The sequence below is a fragment of the Montipora capricornis genome, chromosome 13, assembly GCF_036669925.1.
Source record: "Montipora capricornis isolate CH-2021 chromosome 13, ASM3666992v2, whole genome shotgun sequence".
NCBI lineage: Eukaryota > Metazoa > Cnidaria > Anthozoa > Scleractinia > Acroporidae > Montipora > Montipora capricornis.
Window position 1 is genome coordinate 34,798,842 of NC_090895.1, and position 20,000 is coordinate 34,818,841.

At 41.6% G+C, this 20,000-nt stretch overlaps 1 protein-coding gene across 2 annotated transcripts in view; it reads left to right on the forward strand.

The window, feature by feature from the left end:
* LOC138028811 (A disintegrin and metalloproteinase with thrombospondin motifs 16-like) overlaps positions 1–20,000 on the forward strand; it is a 47,503-nt gene that overhangs the window by 1,876 nt on the left and 25,627 nt on the right. For both annotated transcript variants that reach the window (XM_068876434.1, XM_068876436.1), the window contains exons 2-12: positions 2,205–2,309; positions 2,761–2,831; positions 3,382–3,416; positions 3,571–3,643; positions 4,108–4,427; positions 5,471–5,630; positions 6,312–6,496; positions 6,649–6,732; positions 9,650–9,777; positions 9,990–10,003; positions 10,150–10,255. In XM_068876434.1, the coding sequence (XP_068732535.1) occupies positions 2,777–2,831; positions 3,382–3,416; positions 3,571–3,643; positions 4,108–4,427; positions 5,471–5,630; positions 6,312–6,496; positions 6,649–6,732; positions 9,650–9,777; positions 9,990–10,003; positions 10,150–10,255 (1,160 nt within the window). In that variant the 5' untranslated portion in view covers positions 2,205–2,309; positions 2,761–2,776. The remainder of the gene's footprint in view (positions 1–2,204; positions 2,310–2,760; positions 2,832–3,381; positions 3,417–3,570; positions 3,644–4,107; positions 4,428–5,470; positions 5,631–6,311; positions 6,497–6,648; positions 6,733–9,649; positions 9,778–9,989; positions 10,004–10,149; positions 10,256–20,000) is intronic.

A 20,000-nucleotide genomic window follows, 5' to 3' on the forward strand; every position in this document is an offset into this window, starting at 1 on the left:
CAGTACGAAAAAAATAAGTCTCTATCGTGAAGCCGTTGTTATTTATCTACAGGTAAAAGGTATTTCGGCATTCGTCTAACATGTAATTGTATTTGTAATCATTAGAATCAGTACTGTGATTCTCGCTGTTTATTCATGTCTCTATCGTGAAGCCGTTGTTATTTATCTACAGGTAAAAGGTATTTCGGCATTCGTCTAACATGTAATTGTATTTGTAATCATTAGAATCAGTACTGTGATTCTCGCTGTTTATTCATGTGTGTTTTGAATAGTGTACCAAAATCTTAAAAAATATCAAACGCTCGAGTGACGTACAGGTAGGGCCGTACAGTTTAAGAAACGTTCAACGGTACAAAAGTAACCACTGTCTACGAGGGCTAAGTCCAAGCAAAATGGCTTAAGCGACACCAGAAGATAATTGCAAAATAAGATTTGGAGTTATACCAATTTGTTCTTGACTTAGTTGAGAAAAGCGTTGACAATTTGACGGTTTTCAAACTACAAACGTACACAGAAAACCAAACAAAACCAGGTGATATCTCATTAAACAAATTTTAGTTCAATAAAGACTTTTCAGCCTGTTAGTTTGCTTTCAATTATTTTTTGGGGGCCGGACTTTAAAGAAACAGCACAAGAAAACCTATTTAATTTTAGAGCGCATTTGTTGGCTCATTTGAGAGACATCCTTTAGGCTCTCAAAGACTGCACCAATTTAACAAAAAAAACTCCATTAAGCGCGAAATCAATGTACGTTTATTTGTTGACCCTTTGTCTGTCATCGTTATGTGATGTTAGATACATTGTTTATTTTACCATTCTACAAATGTTACATAAAAAAATCATTTTTTTCCCCTACTGAACAACACTCACCATGCGAAATTTGCTTCCGATGATTGTACAAGCCCTCCGGTGTACATTGCCTGTCCAGGTAAAAAGATTCAGTCAAAACATCTTCCCCGAGACTGACACCTATGATCAATGGTTAAACCATTTTTTTTTTCTCTTATCCCCTGGCCCGCTCTTTAAATATCGAAATTCTAAAATTGTGAATCAACTTATTCAGTTGATAAGGGCAATTAGTCAACGTAACTTATTATAACTTTCAAAAGTTATCGGTTGACTCTTTGCGCTATAAAGGAAGTGGTTCTTTTAACAGCATCGGTAGCGCTCAAGAAAACGTATCACCATAAAATCCATAACGTTAAAGTTTTAATGTCTCTAAACATGTGCCTTTGCAGTTATAAAACCGAGTAATAATGTCACTATGGGGTACCACATCCTTCCGAAATAAAAGATGCCCTGGATGGTGGCAATCAGACCTAATCGGTGTTGCACTTAATTCAAACCCTTTGGGAATAAAACGTTTTGTTCCAGGTATTTTTATATCATTTCAATATGAATGCTACATTATCGTTCAAATACAATACAATACACAAAGAATCTTAATCCGGGGAGATTTGAACTTGGTACAACACTGAGTTAACCGATTAGGTCTATTCAACAACGAAAAAAAATTACGACGGTTTTGCTTTTTTTGATCCACAGTATTCAAATAATGACTTTTTCCGTCAATTTACTGAGTTATTGTGTAATTGTCTGCACAAAACTGACAAGCAATTGCGTTTGAGTTTGAACTAGAAAGTAAACAGTGAAATTCATCATATTCAGTCATTCTTACAAAAAATACACAATGTACACTGCTAGTCGCAGGGTAATTATGAAACATTGAGAGGTTTAAGTCAAACCGAAAACAGACAAAGGAAAGAAACTTTATTTAAGTGTCTAGTCGTTTTAGCGCTGAAGCGCTAATTGAGGACACTGTAAACTGAAATCAACAAATCAAAGCAAATCAAATGTCTGTTTTTTTTAGGGGAGGGGAAAACCGGATTACCGGAGAACAACCTCTCGGTGCAGAGTAGAGAACCAACAAAGTCAAACCACATATGACGCTGAGTCTGGGAATGGAACGCGGGTCACACTGGTGGGGGGCGAGTGCTCTCACCACTGCGCCATCCCTGCATACTAGCGAGCATTTATTGCATGGAATATTAATTTTTCTGCTTGTTGACATTGAATCAGACACTATACAAAAATTGTCAAATATTACCCCTTCAGCATGCATTAAATCAAGATATCTTGTCCAATAAGAATAATTGTCATTTCCTCGTCCGGTTAATAAATTATATTTACATATTTTTTTGAAGGCAATAACGGAAGAAAAAAAATATCTTCGTTCACTCGAACTGAAACTGTTGATCGCACTTCTGGTGGAGCCAACTGTCAATGGCTTACTACATTTCCCTCTAAAAGTAAGTTTTAAATTGGTACCGTGAGGGGTTTCAGTTATGGCTTATTCTGTTTACTTCCATCCCAGTTAAGGATAAACAGATAACCTTATTGAAATAAGTTTTGTTGCCCTAAAAGAAAAATCACTACAAACACAAAGTGATTTTCGTAACCGGCGTTTGGACCATAGTCTAGTTAAGTTTTTGAAGTCGTTTTCATAAGCAGCAGTGAACTGTTTTTGGCTTGCCAAAATAACCCAAAAACAACTCGACCTATTTTTTGTTTTTTTTCTTACACCGGGAAAACCATATTCTGTTTCTTTCGTTCATTAAGCCACAAAAGACAGTAAAAGTACATGCATTGCTTTTCCATTTCCAGCGAAAATGTTAAACCGAATATAACCCAAAAGGAATCCGTAGAAACGTTGAGTTAAGTTCCTATACAGCTAAACGTAATTAACCAATTCATTTCCAGGGCTTAATTTCCAAATATGCCTTCCTTTACTGCACTATTGATGGGTCTCGTTCTCAGCGTCGTAACTGCAGGTATGTTAGACTGTGGACTCTAAACGATCAAGAACACAGGAAATGAGTGGGCGAAAGGTTAAACCCCCGACGGACTAAGACTCAGGGTCTTAAAAAACTAGTGCTGCCTTGCCTTTAAGATGACATCTGCTTGTTGTCAGACTTCCTATTCCCGTCTTCTAGGACAAGGTCGATAAACCGTGGACTACATCTTACCATATCGCCATTGGCTGTTTGCAAAAGAATGGGGGATTGACCCCGACCTGATGTGGTGTCTTGTGGTACATTATCGTTGGGTCTACGTAACTGTCGCGAGTGCCGGTCGATTAATTGTGATATATGTTTGAACATATTCTATTATGTGTGAAATCGGCAGGTAAACGAAATATACATAATGATCATGATTTTGGTCACCGTGACAAGAAGGCGGTAAGAATAATCAAATTTTAAGAATAGTGTCGGTATAATCGATTGGTAAGTTTTATTAATTTCTAAAGTTTTGAATTTGGGCGCGTTATATAAATCGCAACTCACGCAGTTCGCTAATTAACGAGCAATGGTTTTCTTACAGAACTTCTTGCGCTACCCAACCACGAAAATTGGAAGGTAAGGGAAGACTTTCTCAAAACATGTTCAGTTGTTTGGCAGCGTGACCTGGTGTTAACACCATTTACAATTATTGTGCTAGAATTTAGAAATTCAATTAAAGCTTGTGAGCAAATCGAGAATGCACTTCTCATAAGTATAATTTCCATCGTAGAAAGCGACTCTTCACCATCGAATGACGAAACGGGAAATCGCAAAGTATTTTGGAGCGAACTCACTCGCTGAAGGTATGTCTACATAAAATACTGATGTATCGTCTTTGTTTCCCCGTCAAATCAGATATTTAACAATTCAGTTTCATTATCACCACTTCTGTTTATTTTTACCGTTCAACGTATAACGCAGAACAGTGGACATAATCATTTCCTAGTCAAAATGTCAGTCATTTTCACTCAGAACAGTGGACATAATCATTTCCTAGTCAAAATGTCAGTCATTTTCACCCGGACATATCTGAACAGGCGAGAAATTTGCAAAAATAGACAAGTTTGTTCCTTGTTTGTTCATTTTTGCCGTTTTTTCTACATCTCGCGCTAATTAAACCCTTTCTCGCCAGGAATATCCGCAATTTTTCAGTTTGAGAAAATGGTACATCTAAGCCTTTCTTTGTGTGAAAAATCTCGCTTTTCTAAAAATAGCCAAATATTACTGGCCAAGTTGTTTGCTTGCTTTTTTTGTTGTGGTGCTGCAGTGCCAGAGTACGAAGTCGTTTCGCCATTCCAAGCAGACGAAACAGGGAAATTCGTTACCCATATCCTTCACAAACGCAGCCGTACCAAAAGAACAACATCCAAACAAAGTTCCTGGTTTTATAAGATCGATGCCTTTGGTTTGTCACTCCATTTAAACGTCACAAAAGGCCGACACATTGTTGCACCAGGAACCGTCGTGGAGACTACACACGAAAACGGAAGTACAACGTACACTGCACCCCCAAAGAATACTTTCTATAGTGGACATGTGGTCTCTCATCCTGCCTCCTCAGTTGCAATTAGCAACCAGGATGGACTGGTATGCACTAATATATAATGATAATATTTCTGCATTCACTCGTTGAGGCGCTATGTTCTCCAACTAAATCAAAAGAAACGGCTTGCAAAAATAAGCTTCAAAATTCTCAAGCTCATCTCGCACCTTTTATCCACTTTGCGTTTCCGTTTCGTTTACACCTATTCGCACTAAACGCTCGCAAAAACAGTAATGTGTCAACACTTGGTAAACGCTCGTAAATGACGTCTAAACTTATGTCTAGGATTGGGAATGGGTTCAGACACGTTCCGAAAACTCTTCAACGCGTTTTACATCATCGTTTACAAAGATTAAGCCCATCCGCGCTAAAAACGGAGCGTTTTAAAAACTTGCCTTTCAAAGGTTAGCCTTTTTGAGCGTTTTAGTATGGATTACAAGCATATGCATTTACCTGTGTAACGGACCAAAATGGACTTATAAACGGAGTTTCTTTGCTCTAGGACATTAACGTGGTCGGGCTTTATGGTCTGTGCCGGAGACTCTATGCATAATTACCGCTTTAATGCATTTAAAACAAAACTTCATTCAGTATAGAGCGGTTTTCATTTTAGTGTCGAAATTAGCGAATTGCCTTAGTTTTGCATTTACTTCACTCAGTGATTGGTTGAAAGTTCTCGCGCCATTTTTTCAACCAATCAGAAGTGAAACCAAAACCAATCGTGGCTTGCGCGTGCACATTTTGCCGCGCTTTGTGTCTGCTTCATGTAATTACTTCGAACTCTGATTGGTTTACTGGATTGTCTCCGTCCTTTTTGATTGGCCAAAGTAATTACTTTGGTTTTGGTTTTACGACACTAGATTGAAACTCGCTCTAGTGTGTTAAAGTACTTTTATTCACACATCGGAGCCACCTATGCAGAGGTCAATACGCCATGATGAATTACATACAGAAGAGCCGACAACGCTAGGTGGGGCTTTTGCGCCCTAGGGTGCTCCGTCCTTTGGGACCCAGCGTTCGAACTCATGCTGTTAACAAAAGGAGCCTGATGCCAATTTTAATGTTTCTGCTTTTTCTAACATCTCAGACTGGCATGATTAACTTACTGAGTCACGCCCTCTTTATACATCCTCTTCCGAGTCATCTCGCACAGGATTATGGGTCAGCAAACACTGCTCAATCTCATGTAATCTATAAACGCTCATTGAAAGATATCGTTGGGCAGACAAGTGACGTCGTTTCGGAAGGTAGAGGAAGTGTTTTTATATTACTTTACTTTAAACGCTTCTAGCATAAGATTTCAGAGTTTAATATTATAACTGTGTGAAACTGCAGCAACTACTCTCGGTACTTTGGTATTACGGGTGCAAATTTACTTGAGTAAATTAATTTCTTTTTGTGTGGTTGGGTTAAATTGACACAAATTTTTAAAATGTATTAATGATGTGAAACTGTAGTAATCGCTCGTCTTCCTCTGCTTATACGGATTGTGAAATACTAAATTAAATTGTGTTGTTGTTAAATGTGATATTGTTGTTGTTGCATGAAGAAAATTCTGTAAAACAATATAAAACTCAACTTAGGAGTTCAAGTTTTCGCCAGGGAGTAACTAGAAGCGAACACGGAAGTAATTTCAGCACAGTACGTCATAAATGGTATTTAGCCTTTACCACTTACAGTAAAAAGGGCCCGGCTCAACGTTATTGGACACGCTCCTTCGTCTATCAACGATGATTGACAGATATTATATGAACGGAAGAATGTTGCCCCTACGTCATCCAAAATGAGATTTTAAAAAAAGCGCCATGACCTGTTGGCCAAAAAAAGGGTCGGGCGTCAATGTTAGAGCGTGACTCCCGGGCTTACTACAACATTGTGATACTTCTAGGCAGAAAGGCAAAGAACTTAATCATTCACATTTCCTTTAGACATGCCTGATAATGGATGTCCCAAAAGGGACCTGGAAACAAAGACAATTACACAGTCATCAACAAATCCTGAAGGGTCATCTTCTCACAAACATTTGGAGGTTGCCATGGTAGCAGATGACTTGGTTGTGAAGAAGCATGGGGAGGAAAACCTGAGCATGAAGTTGATGATGTTAGCACACTTGGTGAGCGCCGATGTTGCTGAGTTAGAAAGCTAATTGTTGTTATTGTTGTTTTCCCATTAATAACTTACAATAGAGACAACTCCAGAAAATCGCTCTCACAAATTTCGATGTGTCAACATTAAACAATACCTCGTGTCCCGTTCTTCTGTTAGGTCAATAACATGTTTCACGATGAAAGTGTTGGAGACAAGAAGCTTGCTTTAGTTGTGGTCAAAATAGTCATCAAGAAAGATGGGGTAAATATAATTAAGTGAATTCACGGTTGTCTGACTGACGAACTAACTGACCAACCGATTGACCGTCAGATCGCTGTACTGACTAATTAATCGATTGATTGACTGACTGACTGATTTGGGAGGCAGCCTAGTTCAGTGGTTAGGGCGTTGGGTTTGGGTTTGCTTCTGCTTCAGGTTGTCTCGGATTTAGACTGCGAGCAGCCGCAGGTACAAAAGACAGGTCACAGGTCACAAGTCGCAAATCACAGGTTACTGTTTACTTATACAGAAAGAATCCCAAACATTCACTAAACCTAACCTTAGGCCTAAACTTGTTAGCATTTGTAAACAGCTGAGGTTGTTTCAGCGTCGGTAAAAAGTATGAGTGTTTGACTTGTGGCTTGTGACCTGTGACTTGTGACCTGTTTTTTGTACCAACCTCTGCGAGCAGTCTCTCGTTTGCTCTAGAATTGTTTAACCGTTGAAGTTTCAACGGCTGAAGCTGCGGATCGCAAATACTGCGGGCGTTGGATAGAGTGAAAACAGAGACTGCAATGGTTTCATATTGCGTTTTGCAAGCCAGGCGCTCCGGTGACGGACTGTTTGTTATGCATGCGCATGTTTGAGACGCGGACGGCAACCGGAAGTGAGCTGTTTTCCTTTTTAACTTGTCTTCACACAACCACATTTACATTGTCAAGTATCTTTTCTCCATTAGAGATGATTAGTATAAAAATTTGGGAGACACCACTGTCCTGGAACGCGAATTGTTCTCTTCCGGTCGCCGTCCGCGTCTCAAAAACGAGCGTGCTTAAGCTCCCTATTATTGGTCGATGGCGTCAACTTTGACACATGTCATTCAATTCTTAAAATTCGCGGCAATTTGGAGGCCGTTTACGATGAGAATTTGAAACAAGAACAGGAGCAGTACTAGCTCTTCCTGAAAAGCAAGATGCCCACAGGTTTCTTTAAAAGCATTAATAATCAAAGTCTCACTGTTACAAAAAGTGTGATCGACGCCGTTGTGCCAACCGTGATCGTTGTAGTGCCGCAAGGATGCTCCAGCAATGCGATTATCCGGCTACATCGTAGAATAGTATGCACCGATTTACGGGTACTTTTTCAGATTTTAGACCACTAAGTTTTTTACCTTTTTTTACGATTTAAGTCTTCGATTCCATCTATTTTACGACTGAAGTGTATGATTTGCTTTAGAAATCATTATCCGATTCAACGATTTTAGAATTGATGATTCTTCCGATTTTACTTTTTGTTTCCACCTTACGATGCTTTTGACATTATTCTCCCATTCTACGATTCTTCCGATCTACAATTCAAAGATGCCCAAAATAATAAAGCAAAAGTTGGCTTTGCGAAAGGCTAGTTTAGATAGATAGATAGATAGATAGATAGATAGATAGATAGATGCTTCTTTATTTTACCCAATGGCAGCAATAGCTGAATTGCTGGGTAGGCCATAAATAGGCACACGCTGTTACACAATATGTTATAGTCGATTATTATGGCCAAGTCCCTTACACGAAGAGAATATTCACACTCATGGTACGTGGGGGAGGGAATGGGTATAACTTCCATGAGGGGAGGATGTTGCCGCGCAATATATGATGAGCCTCTGACAGGCAGCAACGCACCTGACTTTAAGTGTGTCTAGGCTCGCCATGGCCAAGGCATCAGCGTACTTTGTCCTGCCGAAAATTATCCTGAGGGCTTTGTATGGATTCTAAGAGATCTTCTAGGTATAATAGTAGCGCTGCCCAGACGGGAGAAGCATACTCGATGACTGATCTCACTAAGCTGCAGTAAGTAAACTAGCACTAAATCGTCACAGCTTAATCCAGCCTTTTTAGGGGAGCACAAGGCATATAGCCGTTTCAGGGCCTTGATATGCTTTGCTTGTCCATTGTCTTTTCACCACAAACTTAAGATTAAATATCATCATCCGCAGTAGTCTTGAAGACTTCTGATTTCCAACTGTAAGGCGTGTGGCGACTTAGACATTCGCTTGAATCTCTCTTCGGTGACATTGCTTCCTTTGTCGAGGAATCATCTGTTGCTCTTTCTATTGTTGCTGCAGATCGAAGAGGGTTCTTTTTCATATCAATAAAATAGCGGGTTCTGCATTTCTTACTTTGGCTGCACATTTTCCGCTCACACAAGGAGAAAGCGAGTAACTTCTTGCAATGCAGTAAATCCAAACTACTCCAAAATAAAGTTCAGGGAAAGCCTTTCTTCTTCCCTTTGACATGAGATGCACGATGTCTTTTGAAGGCTCATCGGCGCCGCTTTTCGATGGAAATTTTCCGTAAATTATTTTGAAAAAGCTCTTGAATAAACGGCAAAAATCCGACATGGACGGCTTTTTAGTTGCAGCTACTTTTTTGGGCGTGGAATCATCGTGCATCACCTTTAGTTATTCAAATTTTGATGTCAAACAAACAAATTATCGGCAAACGCTCCTTGATTTCCGCGAGAATAAATGGGCATAGCCGGCAAGATGATGAGAGCTGTCAATCCGTCACTCGGGTTCCAAAACGCAATATGAAACCATTGCAGTCTCCCTTTTCGCTCTAACCAACGCCCGCGATATTTGCGACCCGCAGTTTCAGCCAATTTGAAGCATTCGTTTCAAGGATTTTGGAGCAAAAGAGAGACTGCTCGCAGTCTATCCCGGATTGGTTGCCTCCTGCCAGTTGGTGTTCTTAATCACGGTGTTTCTGTTAAGTTTGAATTTGTTCCTTTCAGATTATTAAAAGTGGGGTGCCTGTGACTCGGAAAGTAGTTTAATAAGCTTTAATAGCTAAGTGCAGTTCCACTGCATGTGCAAACAAATCATTTACATTATTTACAATATTTTACTTTGATTGATTTATTGATGAATGATAGTGATTGATTGATTGATCGACAAATCCATTTTCAGTTTGGTTATAGCTCCTCAGCCAATTCTCGAGAAAGACTGAGGCATCTTGCAGACTGGGCGATGAATAAAAGGAGCTCACTTTGGGAAGATACTTCAAGTTACCCCGACCTCATCGTCCTGCTGACAGGGTAAAATAACTATTGCTGTACCACAGTTCAATTAAGAGACTGATGACGAAGACTGATAATTCTTTCCACACAAGGATTCCAGCAATTTCAAGGCCACTTACCCTGTTACTGCCCAAATATTTCACAGATATTTTTTTCCATTTAACTAAAATTAACTATGTAGCTGTTTAACTTCATTATTTAATTTTAGAAAAAAATGTATTTTTTTACAGGAATGGATTTGGAGGTGAGGTATTCTTGAACGAGAGTGGGAAGTATATTAAATGAAAAATGACTTCAACAGTGCGCTCATTACATTAGTCTCAAAATATATGTAGAAGTCAGGATCACAATTGCAAGTGCACTTGATTTGCCGTTCTAATTCACACTCAGGGCTAGCCCTTATGGGCTCAACTTGTGCCACATGTTTTGGAAGGTGTGTTAGCAATGACATTGGGCTTGCGTCCGCAATCATCATCGCCCACGAAGCGGCTCACACGTAAGTGGAATTATACGGTAAGCTCATAGAGTAGTTTTCAAATAAGTGTTGAAAGTAATTAGCGAATTGCTTTGGTTTGTGATTACTTCATTCAGTGATTGGTTCAAAGTTCTTGCGCCACTTTTTCAATCAATCAGAAGAGAAACCAAAACCAATCGCGGCTCGCGCTTGCACATTTTCCCGCGCTTTGTATCGGCTACGTGTAATTACTTCGAGTTTTGATTGGTTTATCGGATTGTTTCCGTCCTTTTTGATTGGCCAAAGTAATTACTTTGGTTTTGGTTTTACGACTCTCGATTGAAACTCGCTCTAATGCACGCATCTTAATTGGTTCTCACCTATGATCTATTATAATACAATACAATACAATACAATACATACTTAATTGACCACTCCTTCCAGGGGTTTTTCAGGGCCAATGCACAATCAACGAAACGAGAGAACAGAACAACAACAACAACAACTGTTAAGAATCCCGGCAACAGGCCGGAGACAAACCAGTTGGCTATTTACAAGTGCGACCTTAAAGTCGAGTAGTCAGGTCGGGTCTTGAACCCGGTTTCTGCGGATCTCAAGACAAGCACTCTAACCACAGGGCCGCACTTAGATGACAGACGCATAGCTGACGTCATCCTCAAAAACGTTTAATTCTTTAGTATACAAAACAAATAGATTCCACGTCGCTGTGCGTCTTTTCAGAAATAAATCAGTCAGAGATACCGTACAACTACAGCAAGAGCTATCGCCTCGTGTGCCACTTTTTTGCTCTTACCACATTTTGACCTCATCTGTGATCCATTACTGAACTGATGCACGGCAACATGGAATCTATTTGTTGGGTGGATATAACCTTTCGTCCAAAAAAGCTTCGTACGAGATCCCCAGGTTAAAGTCCGCACTTCTCCGCTTGATTTGAATGTCTAGATAAAATTACGTTCGCTTGTCTGCCTTTCACTTCTCCACACCAAGTTCTTTCCATCTATAGTTGGACCTAGGAAACTGCCAAGTTAGTCGTTTGTGACGGTAAAGAAAAACAGGGCACGGAACGCTATAAACCGCTAAATGTTGAAATATTTAATTTATGTTACTTTGTTCAACTCAACGTTCATCACCACTCGAGTGAAGATCGTTTCCTATTCTACGGTTATCGCTTCATGTCAGATTAGGCGTTTAAGAAGAAACTCTGAGGAATTCTTTCTATTGCATCTTTAATCGAACATGCTATGTATTGAAGGAGATTATAATGACATAATGAATTGACGAAACCCCTATTTAATCAGAGAAAGCCATGGTTCCGATCATTATTGTACTCGCGATTAAACAATCCCCCCCCCCCCCCTCCTTCGTTTTGAAAGTAACTGTGTATTCAAGCGGTTGAGACAACAACGTTTTCAGTTTAGTGCAGCAATGACGGAAAAAATATTTTTCATTTAACTGTCAGCTTCTTTTGTATTGCGTTCGCAACGCAACATCAAGACTTACTCAAGAATTTTCGCCTCCATGATATGTTGCGCAAAGCCTCACTAACGAACGAAAGGAAAAGCTTGATGAGACCAAGTCGAGAGCATTTGCCTACGACCTCTGCTAGGGTTGTCACTAGTATGCCGGACGAGGATCTCGATCCGATCATAGTATAACATCCACATGCAATCAGCCACAATTCGAGTCGCAGTTACATTAAGATCGACTGAAACTCTGATTAAGATTGATTGAGAATCAGGTAAAGACCAAAAATCGAATATGTCTTAAATTAAGATCTAACTATTAAAGTGTAATAAGATGTGCTAGCTTTCTACCCATATGAACCATGTGAGCGTTAGCCCTACTAATGGAAAAGGGCCCACACAAGAACAGAGGTCAACCGGGAGCAGGTCGTGGGAATTTAAGATGTAAATTCTACACGGCCAACGTTTGCAAAAACGTAACCCTTCCTTGTACTTGTACATATTCATTGCCGTGACACTGACCTTGAAGCTCAGTCGGTAGAGCAGCGGTGATCTAACCCGAATGTCGTGGGTTCAATTTCCACCCCGGTCAGAGTTTTTCTCTGTCATTGTGTGGGCCCATTCCATTAGAAGGGCGAACGCTCACATGGTTCATATGGGTGGAAAACTAGCACTTCAAATCACACTCGAATAGTTAAGTCTGTTGAAAATTGATTGCTACACGGCTAACGTTTGCAAAAACGTAACCCTTCCTTGTACCTGTACATATTCATTGCCATTACATTGACATCTTAAGGTAATTTCCTGGAAAATGACGTACTATTCAGATTTTTTTCAAACTTAGCACAATTGATATTCATACACAGGACATTAAAACAAAATCATGCAATAAAAAGATGGGGTCACAGGCCTTGTTTTCGCACTGTATGCCCTTTGTTGTAAATGTTTTTTACCGAATTAAGTGAGAAGAGTTCGAAACTAGATCGACCGGAAAAATTGGTGTTGTGTACCAAAAGCTACTGAATATTACTGAAAACTTGAACCTACTTGTTTGTCCGGGCTATAATCTAAAGAAATGTAAGCAAATTGGACCGCTACAGTCATCACCTTGCACTCAGTGTCGGACTCCAAATGCAGCTTCACGTAATTTATATGTAAATACTACAATTTCTACTATCCAACTTTTTTTCTCCTTAAAATATGTTTTCCGTGTACCTATTACGAGTAAATAAAACCATTAAAAATGGGGGGTCACCTGTTGCGGCGGCATTCTTCATGAATGAACTCTTTTGTTTTTTGGAACATTATTTTTTGTGTGTCACGCTTGCATGTCGTTTTCATTATTATTCTGTTAGTTTTTCCTGCATATCTTTGTCTATTGTTCCTTAGTTCATTAGTATAAATTCGCGTCTTTGCCTTTTATTCACTCTCGTTTGTGCTTTGGAGGATACAGTTTTAGGTTTTGCGTTTTTTTTCCTACATCGCTTCGTTTGTCCGTTTTAAAGGCCATATAACGTTTGTAAGTATTATTTTTTGGCTCGTCTTTTCTGCTTAGTTTGTTATTTCTATATTCTTGTGTTTTGATTCGTCCTTTTGTTGTAGTAACTTGTATTTTCCTTGTTTATTTCTCTAGCAACCGTATCGATTATTGCTTTCGCACCGTTTATCGCAACGTTCACCGCACCGCCTGTTCTCTTTAAACTAAGGATATTTGACATTAAAGAAGAACTTTAGTAACGCGTTGGAGCAATGGTTTTTGGCCCCTTCATTCGTTGAAACGTTAAATTTGATTATAATGGAAGTCGGGAGCCGTTACGGACAAACTTACGAGGACGAGCATCAGTCGAAGGAGATTATTGCTGGTACAGTTCAAAGTGCGAGGCCAAAGCGACGCTCAGAGAAAGGATCGGCCTATGTCACTCGACTTCGATGGATGGATTGTTATTCGCTGCAACGAAAGGTTAAACAGCAGATTGAGCGAATTACTGAGAAGACTGCAAATACGGACGATGTAAATTCTGTTGAAAACGAGTTATCCGCGTTTCGCGCCACCAGCGAAGAGTTGAAGAAGGTGGTCGCAGCCCTTATGGATGACCTTGAAAACGATGAAGATGTCAACGCAGCTAGTGACTGGTACGTTGAACAAAGCACCGAGATGATTGATTTTATCGAACAAACAGAACGGTGGATTTCTTCCGCGAAGGAGAAAATAGAAAACAGCTTGGAAAGCTGATCAAATTGTTCAAATCTTACTGGCTCGTCTCGCCTCACAAAAGGATCGTCGACTAAGTCATCAATTGCCTCCGGTCGGGCGAAAGAAAGAGCCAAGACTGCCGAACTCATGGCGAAATTTGCGATGTTAGAGCGTAGACAAGAATTAGAAAAAAGAGCTGAGCGTTTACACTTGGAAGAGCAGCTAGCAGTGGCCCAAGCGCGCGAAAGGGCGTATGCTGAGTTTCAAGACCGTGATTCTAGCTTTGAGAGGAAGTTGTCTGAGGCAATCATTCATCCACCGCCAACAGCTATGCAGGATCCACAGGTCAATCCGCTTCCTCGCTCGAATCCTCCGCCCGTACCTCACCCGTATCACTCGCCTGTGCAATTAGAACCAGTTGCAGCGCAATGCTCATGGCCGAACCTGTTGGCTCCAGAGTTTAAAGTGGAGCGTGGTGAAAACCAGAACATTCCCAAAGGCTTCCGAGAAGTTCTCAGCCAGCAAAACAGATTAACAGAGCTCTTGGTTGAACAGCAACAGCAGACCCTTCTGCCCACATTAACCATTTCCAAGTTCACCGGCAACCCCCTTGATTTCTTCACGTTTGTCAGGACCTTTGAGTCGCAAATTGAGAGTAAACTGAAGTCAAACGATGTCCGCCTACGTTATTTGGAGCAGTACGTGGAAGGAGAGCCGAAAGAGCTGATTAAAGGATGCCTCCACCTGAACGGACAAAATGGTTATACCGAGGCTATGAAGCTTTTGGTAGAGAAGTATGGAGATCCGTACAAAATCTCTAACGCTTACATTAAGAAGATTGAAGATTGGCCTTATGTTAAACAAGGAGATGATCAAGCGTTAGACCGCTTCGCAACGTTTCTTACTCAGTGTCGGAGTGCGATGTCCGAACTTAAGTTTCTCTCGACTCTGGATCATCCCCACAACATTCAGACTATGGTTAAAAAGCTTCCGCTGCCACTCCAAGACAGATGGCGCAGAGAAGCAAGTAAGCTCCGAGCGACGAGAAATATCACTCCCACGTTTGCTACCTTTGTGGAATTTGTCAAGACTGAGGCAGGAATTGCAATGGATCCTGTGTATTCACGAGAAGCGCTTAATCGTCAAGATACCTCGGATCGCCCTGGTCGTTTTAACAAAGGGAAAAACACTCACAAGCCGAAAATCGGAGACCGTTCACGCGCGACAACTCATGTATTCAGTCACGCGACGGCGATAACTGCCACACCCGAAGCTAAAGGGCTTGGCTTAGCCAACTCGTGTAAGATGTGTGGAAAGACTCATGACCTTGATGACTGTAAAGAGTACTTAAAGAAGACCTTGCAAGAGAGGAGAGAATTCCTCAAGGACAAAGACTTGTGCTTTGCATGTTACCAAGCTGGCCATAGGTCAAGCGGATGTGCTCAGAGGAAAACCTGTAAAACGTGCTCCAGACGTCATCCTACCGAGCTTCACGATGATAACTTCCGTCTCAATCAATTAGCAACCAAGAAACAGAATCCGTCATCAGAACAATCTACGGATGTCCTCACTGCTACCCATGTTGAAACAGAGGAGGCTGTTTGCAGCGCTGTCGGCACAGGGAACCCAATTACTGCCTTGCCTATTGTTCCTGTCAGATTAAAAGCAGCTGGGAAAGAAGTCCTTACGTATGCCATGCTCGACAGCTGTAGCACTGGTACTTTCTTGCTTGAAGACATAGCTGCTTGCTTAGATGCAAAGGGTACCGATACGAAGCTAATGGTGAAGACAGTAAACGGCACTCAGTTACACGATACTAAGGCACTGAACGGTTTGATCGTTACGGACCTCAATGGTGAAAACCGCATTGATTTGCCGAAAACCTTTACTAAAGAAGACATTTCTGCGATAGACGTGGATGTGCCTGTACCTGAACTCGCCCATAAGTGGAAACATCTTGAAAGAATAGCAGACTGCATGCCTTCTCAGCTTCATGGCGCGAAAGTTGGTCTTCTCATTGGATCGAATTGTCCAAAAGCCCTTGAACCGATAGATATTGTTGCCAGTGAAAATGGTGGCCCTTATGCGATAAACACCTTTGCTGGATGGGCGATAGTAGGACCTTTGAATTTGATCAAGAAAGACCATCAAACAGTTAACTGCAATAGAATAGCCGTTGTAGAGGTGGGATCAGAGAAACCCCTTGACCATCACTTCGCCGTGGAGGATAAGGTCAAAGAAATTGTCACGCCGCAAGCATTAATCAGGATGTTTGAATTGGACTTTCCTGAAAGATCTGACGAGAGAGCCCATCAGTACTCGCAAGAAGATAAGAAATTTCTTGAGATTGTGAATAAAGGCATTAAGCGTACTGATGATGGCCATTACGAAATACCTCTACCCTTCCGCTCTAAAGACGTACACCTTCCTGACAATAAGGAGCAAGTGTTCAAAGAGCATGCTGGCTGAAGAGAAAACTGACAAGAAATAAGAAATTTCACGAAGATTACGTCAATTTCATGAATGACATCATCCGAAAGGGATTTGCCAGAAAAGTGCCACCAGATCGCCTGCCCGCCAGGTCAGGGCAAGTGTGGTACATACCCCATCACGGTGTTTACCACCCCAAAAAGCCAGACAAGATCAGAGTCGTTTTTGACTGCAGCGCACGTTATGGAGGGACATCACTGAACGACCAACTCATGCAAGGACCGGACCTGACGAGTCGCCTTGTCGGCGTGTTGACGAGATTTCGCCACCAGCCAGTCGCATTCATGGGAGACATTGATGCTATGTTTCACCAGGTTCGAGTACCCGACAATCAAAGAGATTTTCTCCGATTCTTCTGGTGGCCTGACGGTCTTCTCGATGAGGCCCCTGCAGAATACCAAATGAATGTTCATCTTTTTGGAGCAGTATCTTCCCCAAGTTGTTCCAACTTCGCTTTAAGACAAGCCGCAGATGATGCTGAGAAACATGTTGGTTCGGAAACAGCTGACGTTTTGAGGAATAACTTTTACGTGGATGACTGTCTCCGATCAGAGGATTCAGAAGAAACAGCTATTGAAAGATTACGTGGTGTTCGTTCTGCGTGTTCTCTTGGAGGATTTAACCTATCTAAGATTGTCAGCAACAGAAGAAATGTATTGATGAGCGTGCCACATGACATTCGCGCACACGATTTAAGGACTTTGGGCCTAAGTTGCCACTTCCTTCCAGTTGAAAGGGCCCTTGGTGTACAGTGGGCTATTGAATCGGATACGCTAGGGTTCCGGATAATCCTTAAAGACAAGCCACTCACCCGCCGTGGTATTTTATCCACCATCTGTTCAGTGTATGACCCACTCGGAATAGCAGCGCCTTTTCTATTGAACGGAAAGAAGATTTTGCAAGACCTTTGCCGCATGAAGATAGACTGGGATGAAGAGATTGATCTCGAGTTCCGTGTACGTTGGGAAAAGTGGAGAAGCCAACTATCAACATTAAAAGACTTCTCAATGGACCGTTGTGTCATCCCGAACGGTTTTGGTTCTGTCGTGTCAAGGCAAATCCACCATTTCTCGGACGCTAGTGCCACTGGTTATGGTCAGGTGACGTATCTACGAAGTGTAGACGACAAGGGTAACATTCATTGTGCGTTTCTGATGGGGAAGTCTCGTTTGGCACCCCTTAAGGCCATGACGATTCCGCGTTTAGAGCTTACAGCAGCAACTACCTCTGTTCAAGTAGGAGGAATGATTTCCAGATAATTAGGCGATCCTGTTGATGGAGAGATCTACTGGACCGACAGTACCACCGTGTTGAAATACATTAGAAACGAAACGAAGCGTTTTCACGTGTTTGTGGCAAATCGAGTGCAAAGAATTCGAGATGAGACAGATCCTATCCAATGGAGGCATGTGGACGCCGAAAATAATCCGGCTGATGACGCATCACGTGGTTTGGAGGGCAATCAGATAACTAAACGACATCGATGGGTCAGAGGTCCAGATTTTTTGTGGCATCCCGAGAGTGAATGGCCTACGTTTCCCTGCGATTTAGACGCCGATGATCCTGAAGTGAAGAAAGTTGTAACACATGCCACCGTTTCTGATGAAAAGGAGGAAATCTTGACCAGGTTCGCGCGTTTCTCAAATTGGAACCGCATGAAACGATGCGTGGCCCGGATACTTCGCCTCAAGCAGTTTTTAGCTCATGTGCAAACGCCGTTGGAAACACGCAGAGCAGGAAAATTGAGCAGCCAACCCTTAAAAGTTGAGGAATTACAACGCGCCGAGGAAATCATACTCAAATTGGTACAAGGATGTGCGTAGAATCTGAAGCCCTGCGCAAGATTCAAGGAGAAGAGCGTCAGAAGAATCGCGACCTCGTGAGAGTCAAGAAAGCGGAAATCAAGAAAACCAGTAAGTTATATCGCCTTGATCCTTTTCTTGACCAGAACGGCCTGTTGCGCGTTGGGGACAGATTCAGCAGATCGCAAGTCTTTCTCGATAATTTCAAGTATCCCATCATCCTCCCCAAGAAGAGTTTCGTAGTAGATCTGATCATTAGAGATGCACATGAGAAGGTTGCGCATTCTGGTCGCAGCATCACTTTGGGCACGCTCAGAAGTCGATATTGGATCATAAATGCCAATTCCGTTGTGAGGCACTTCATTTCCAAATGCGTGACTTGTCGGCGGCTTCGTGGTGTAGTTGGTGAGCAAAGGATGGCCGATCTTCCCAAAGAAAGAATTGCCCTAGCACCTCCATTCACTTACTGTGGCGTCGACTACTTTGGCCCATTCTACATTAAAGAGGGAAGAAAGGAATTGAAGCGTTATGGTGCGTTATTTACCTGTTTGTCTAGTCGAGCTGTACATATAGAGACGGCAAACTCCCTGGAAACAGATTCCTTTCTAAATGCCTTGCGACGTTTTATAGCAAGAAGAGGGCCTGTACGTGAAATCAGATCCGATCAAGGAACAAATATTACCGGAGCAGAGAAAGAATTGCAAAGAGCGATATCAGAGATGGACAACAACGCAATCCAGAGAAGTTTATGCACGAAATTCAAAGCTGATTGGGTGCAATGGAAGCAAAACCCACCGTCTGCGTCGCATATGGGTGGCGTCTGGGAACGACAAATACGCTCAGTCCGCTCAATCCTCACCGCCTTAATGCAAGAACATGGTCGTAACCTTGACGACGAATCGTTTCGAACTCTGATGGCAGAAGTAGAGTGTATTATAAACAGCAGACCTCTCACCACTCCTTCCAGTGATCCAGGAGATCTAGACCCACTAACACCGAATCACATCCTGACGATGAAGTCTAAAGTCGTACTACCCCCTCCTGGAAACTTCCAGAAAGAAGATGTTTATCTGCGCAAGTGATGGAAGAGGGTCCAGTACCTTGCAAACGTATTTTGGTCAAGATGGAGAAGAGAATACGTTCAATGCCTTCAGCAAAGATCAAAATGGAATCGTCCCAGAAGAAACTTTGACAAGGGAGACCTGGTCCTGATCGTTGATGACCGTGTAGCACGGAACCATTGGCCTTTGGCCCGTATTGTCCACACTTACCCTGACGAAGAAGGATATGTACGGTCTGTCAAGGTTACCACAGGAGCAACTTTCCTTGATCGCCCAGTTGACAAGCTTATCCTGATACTTGAGAAAGACGTATAGACCGGGTGTTTGAATCCCAGACAGAGGAGCCATGTTGATTTCAGAGAACGGAGAACTATCTTTTTTAGATAATTTGTTTGTAAGAGTTTTCTGCCGGTTGAACTCTTAGGGGAGTCGATCAGATGTTGCGGCGGCATTCTTCATGAATGAACTCTTTTGTTTTTTGGAACATTATTTTTTGTGTGTCACGCTTGCATGTCGTTTTCATTATTATTCTGTTAGTTTTTCCTGCATATCTTTGTCTATTGTTCCTTAGTTCATTAGTATAAATTCGCGTCTTTGCCTTTTATTCACTCTCGTTTGTGCTTTGGAGGATACAGTTTTAGGTTTTGCGTTTTTTTTCCTACATCGCTTCGTTTGTCCGTTTTAAAGGCCATATAACGTTTGTAAGTATTATTTTTTGGCTCGTCTTTTCTGCTTAGTTTGTTATTTCTATAT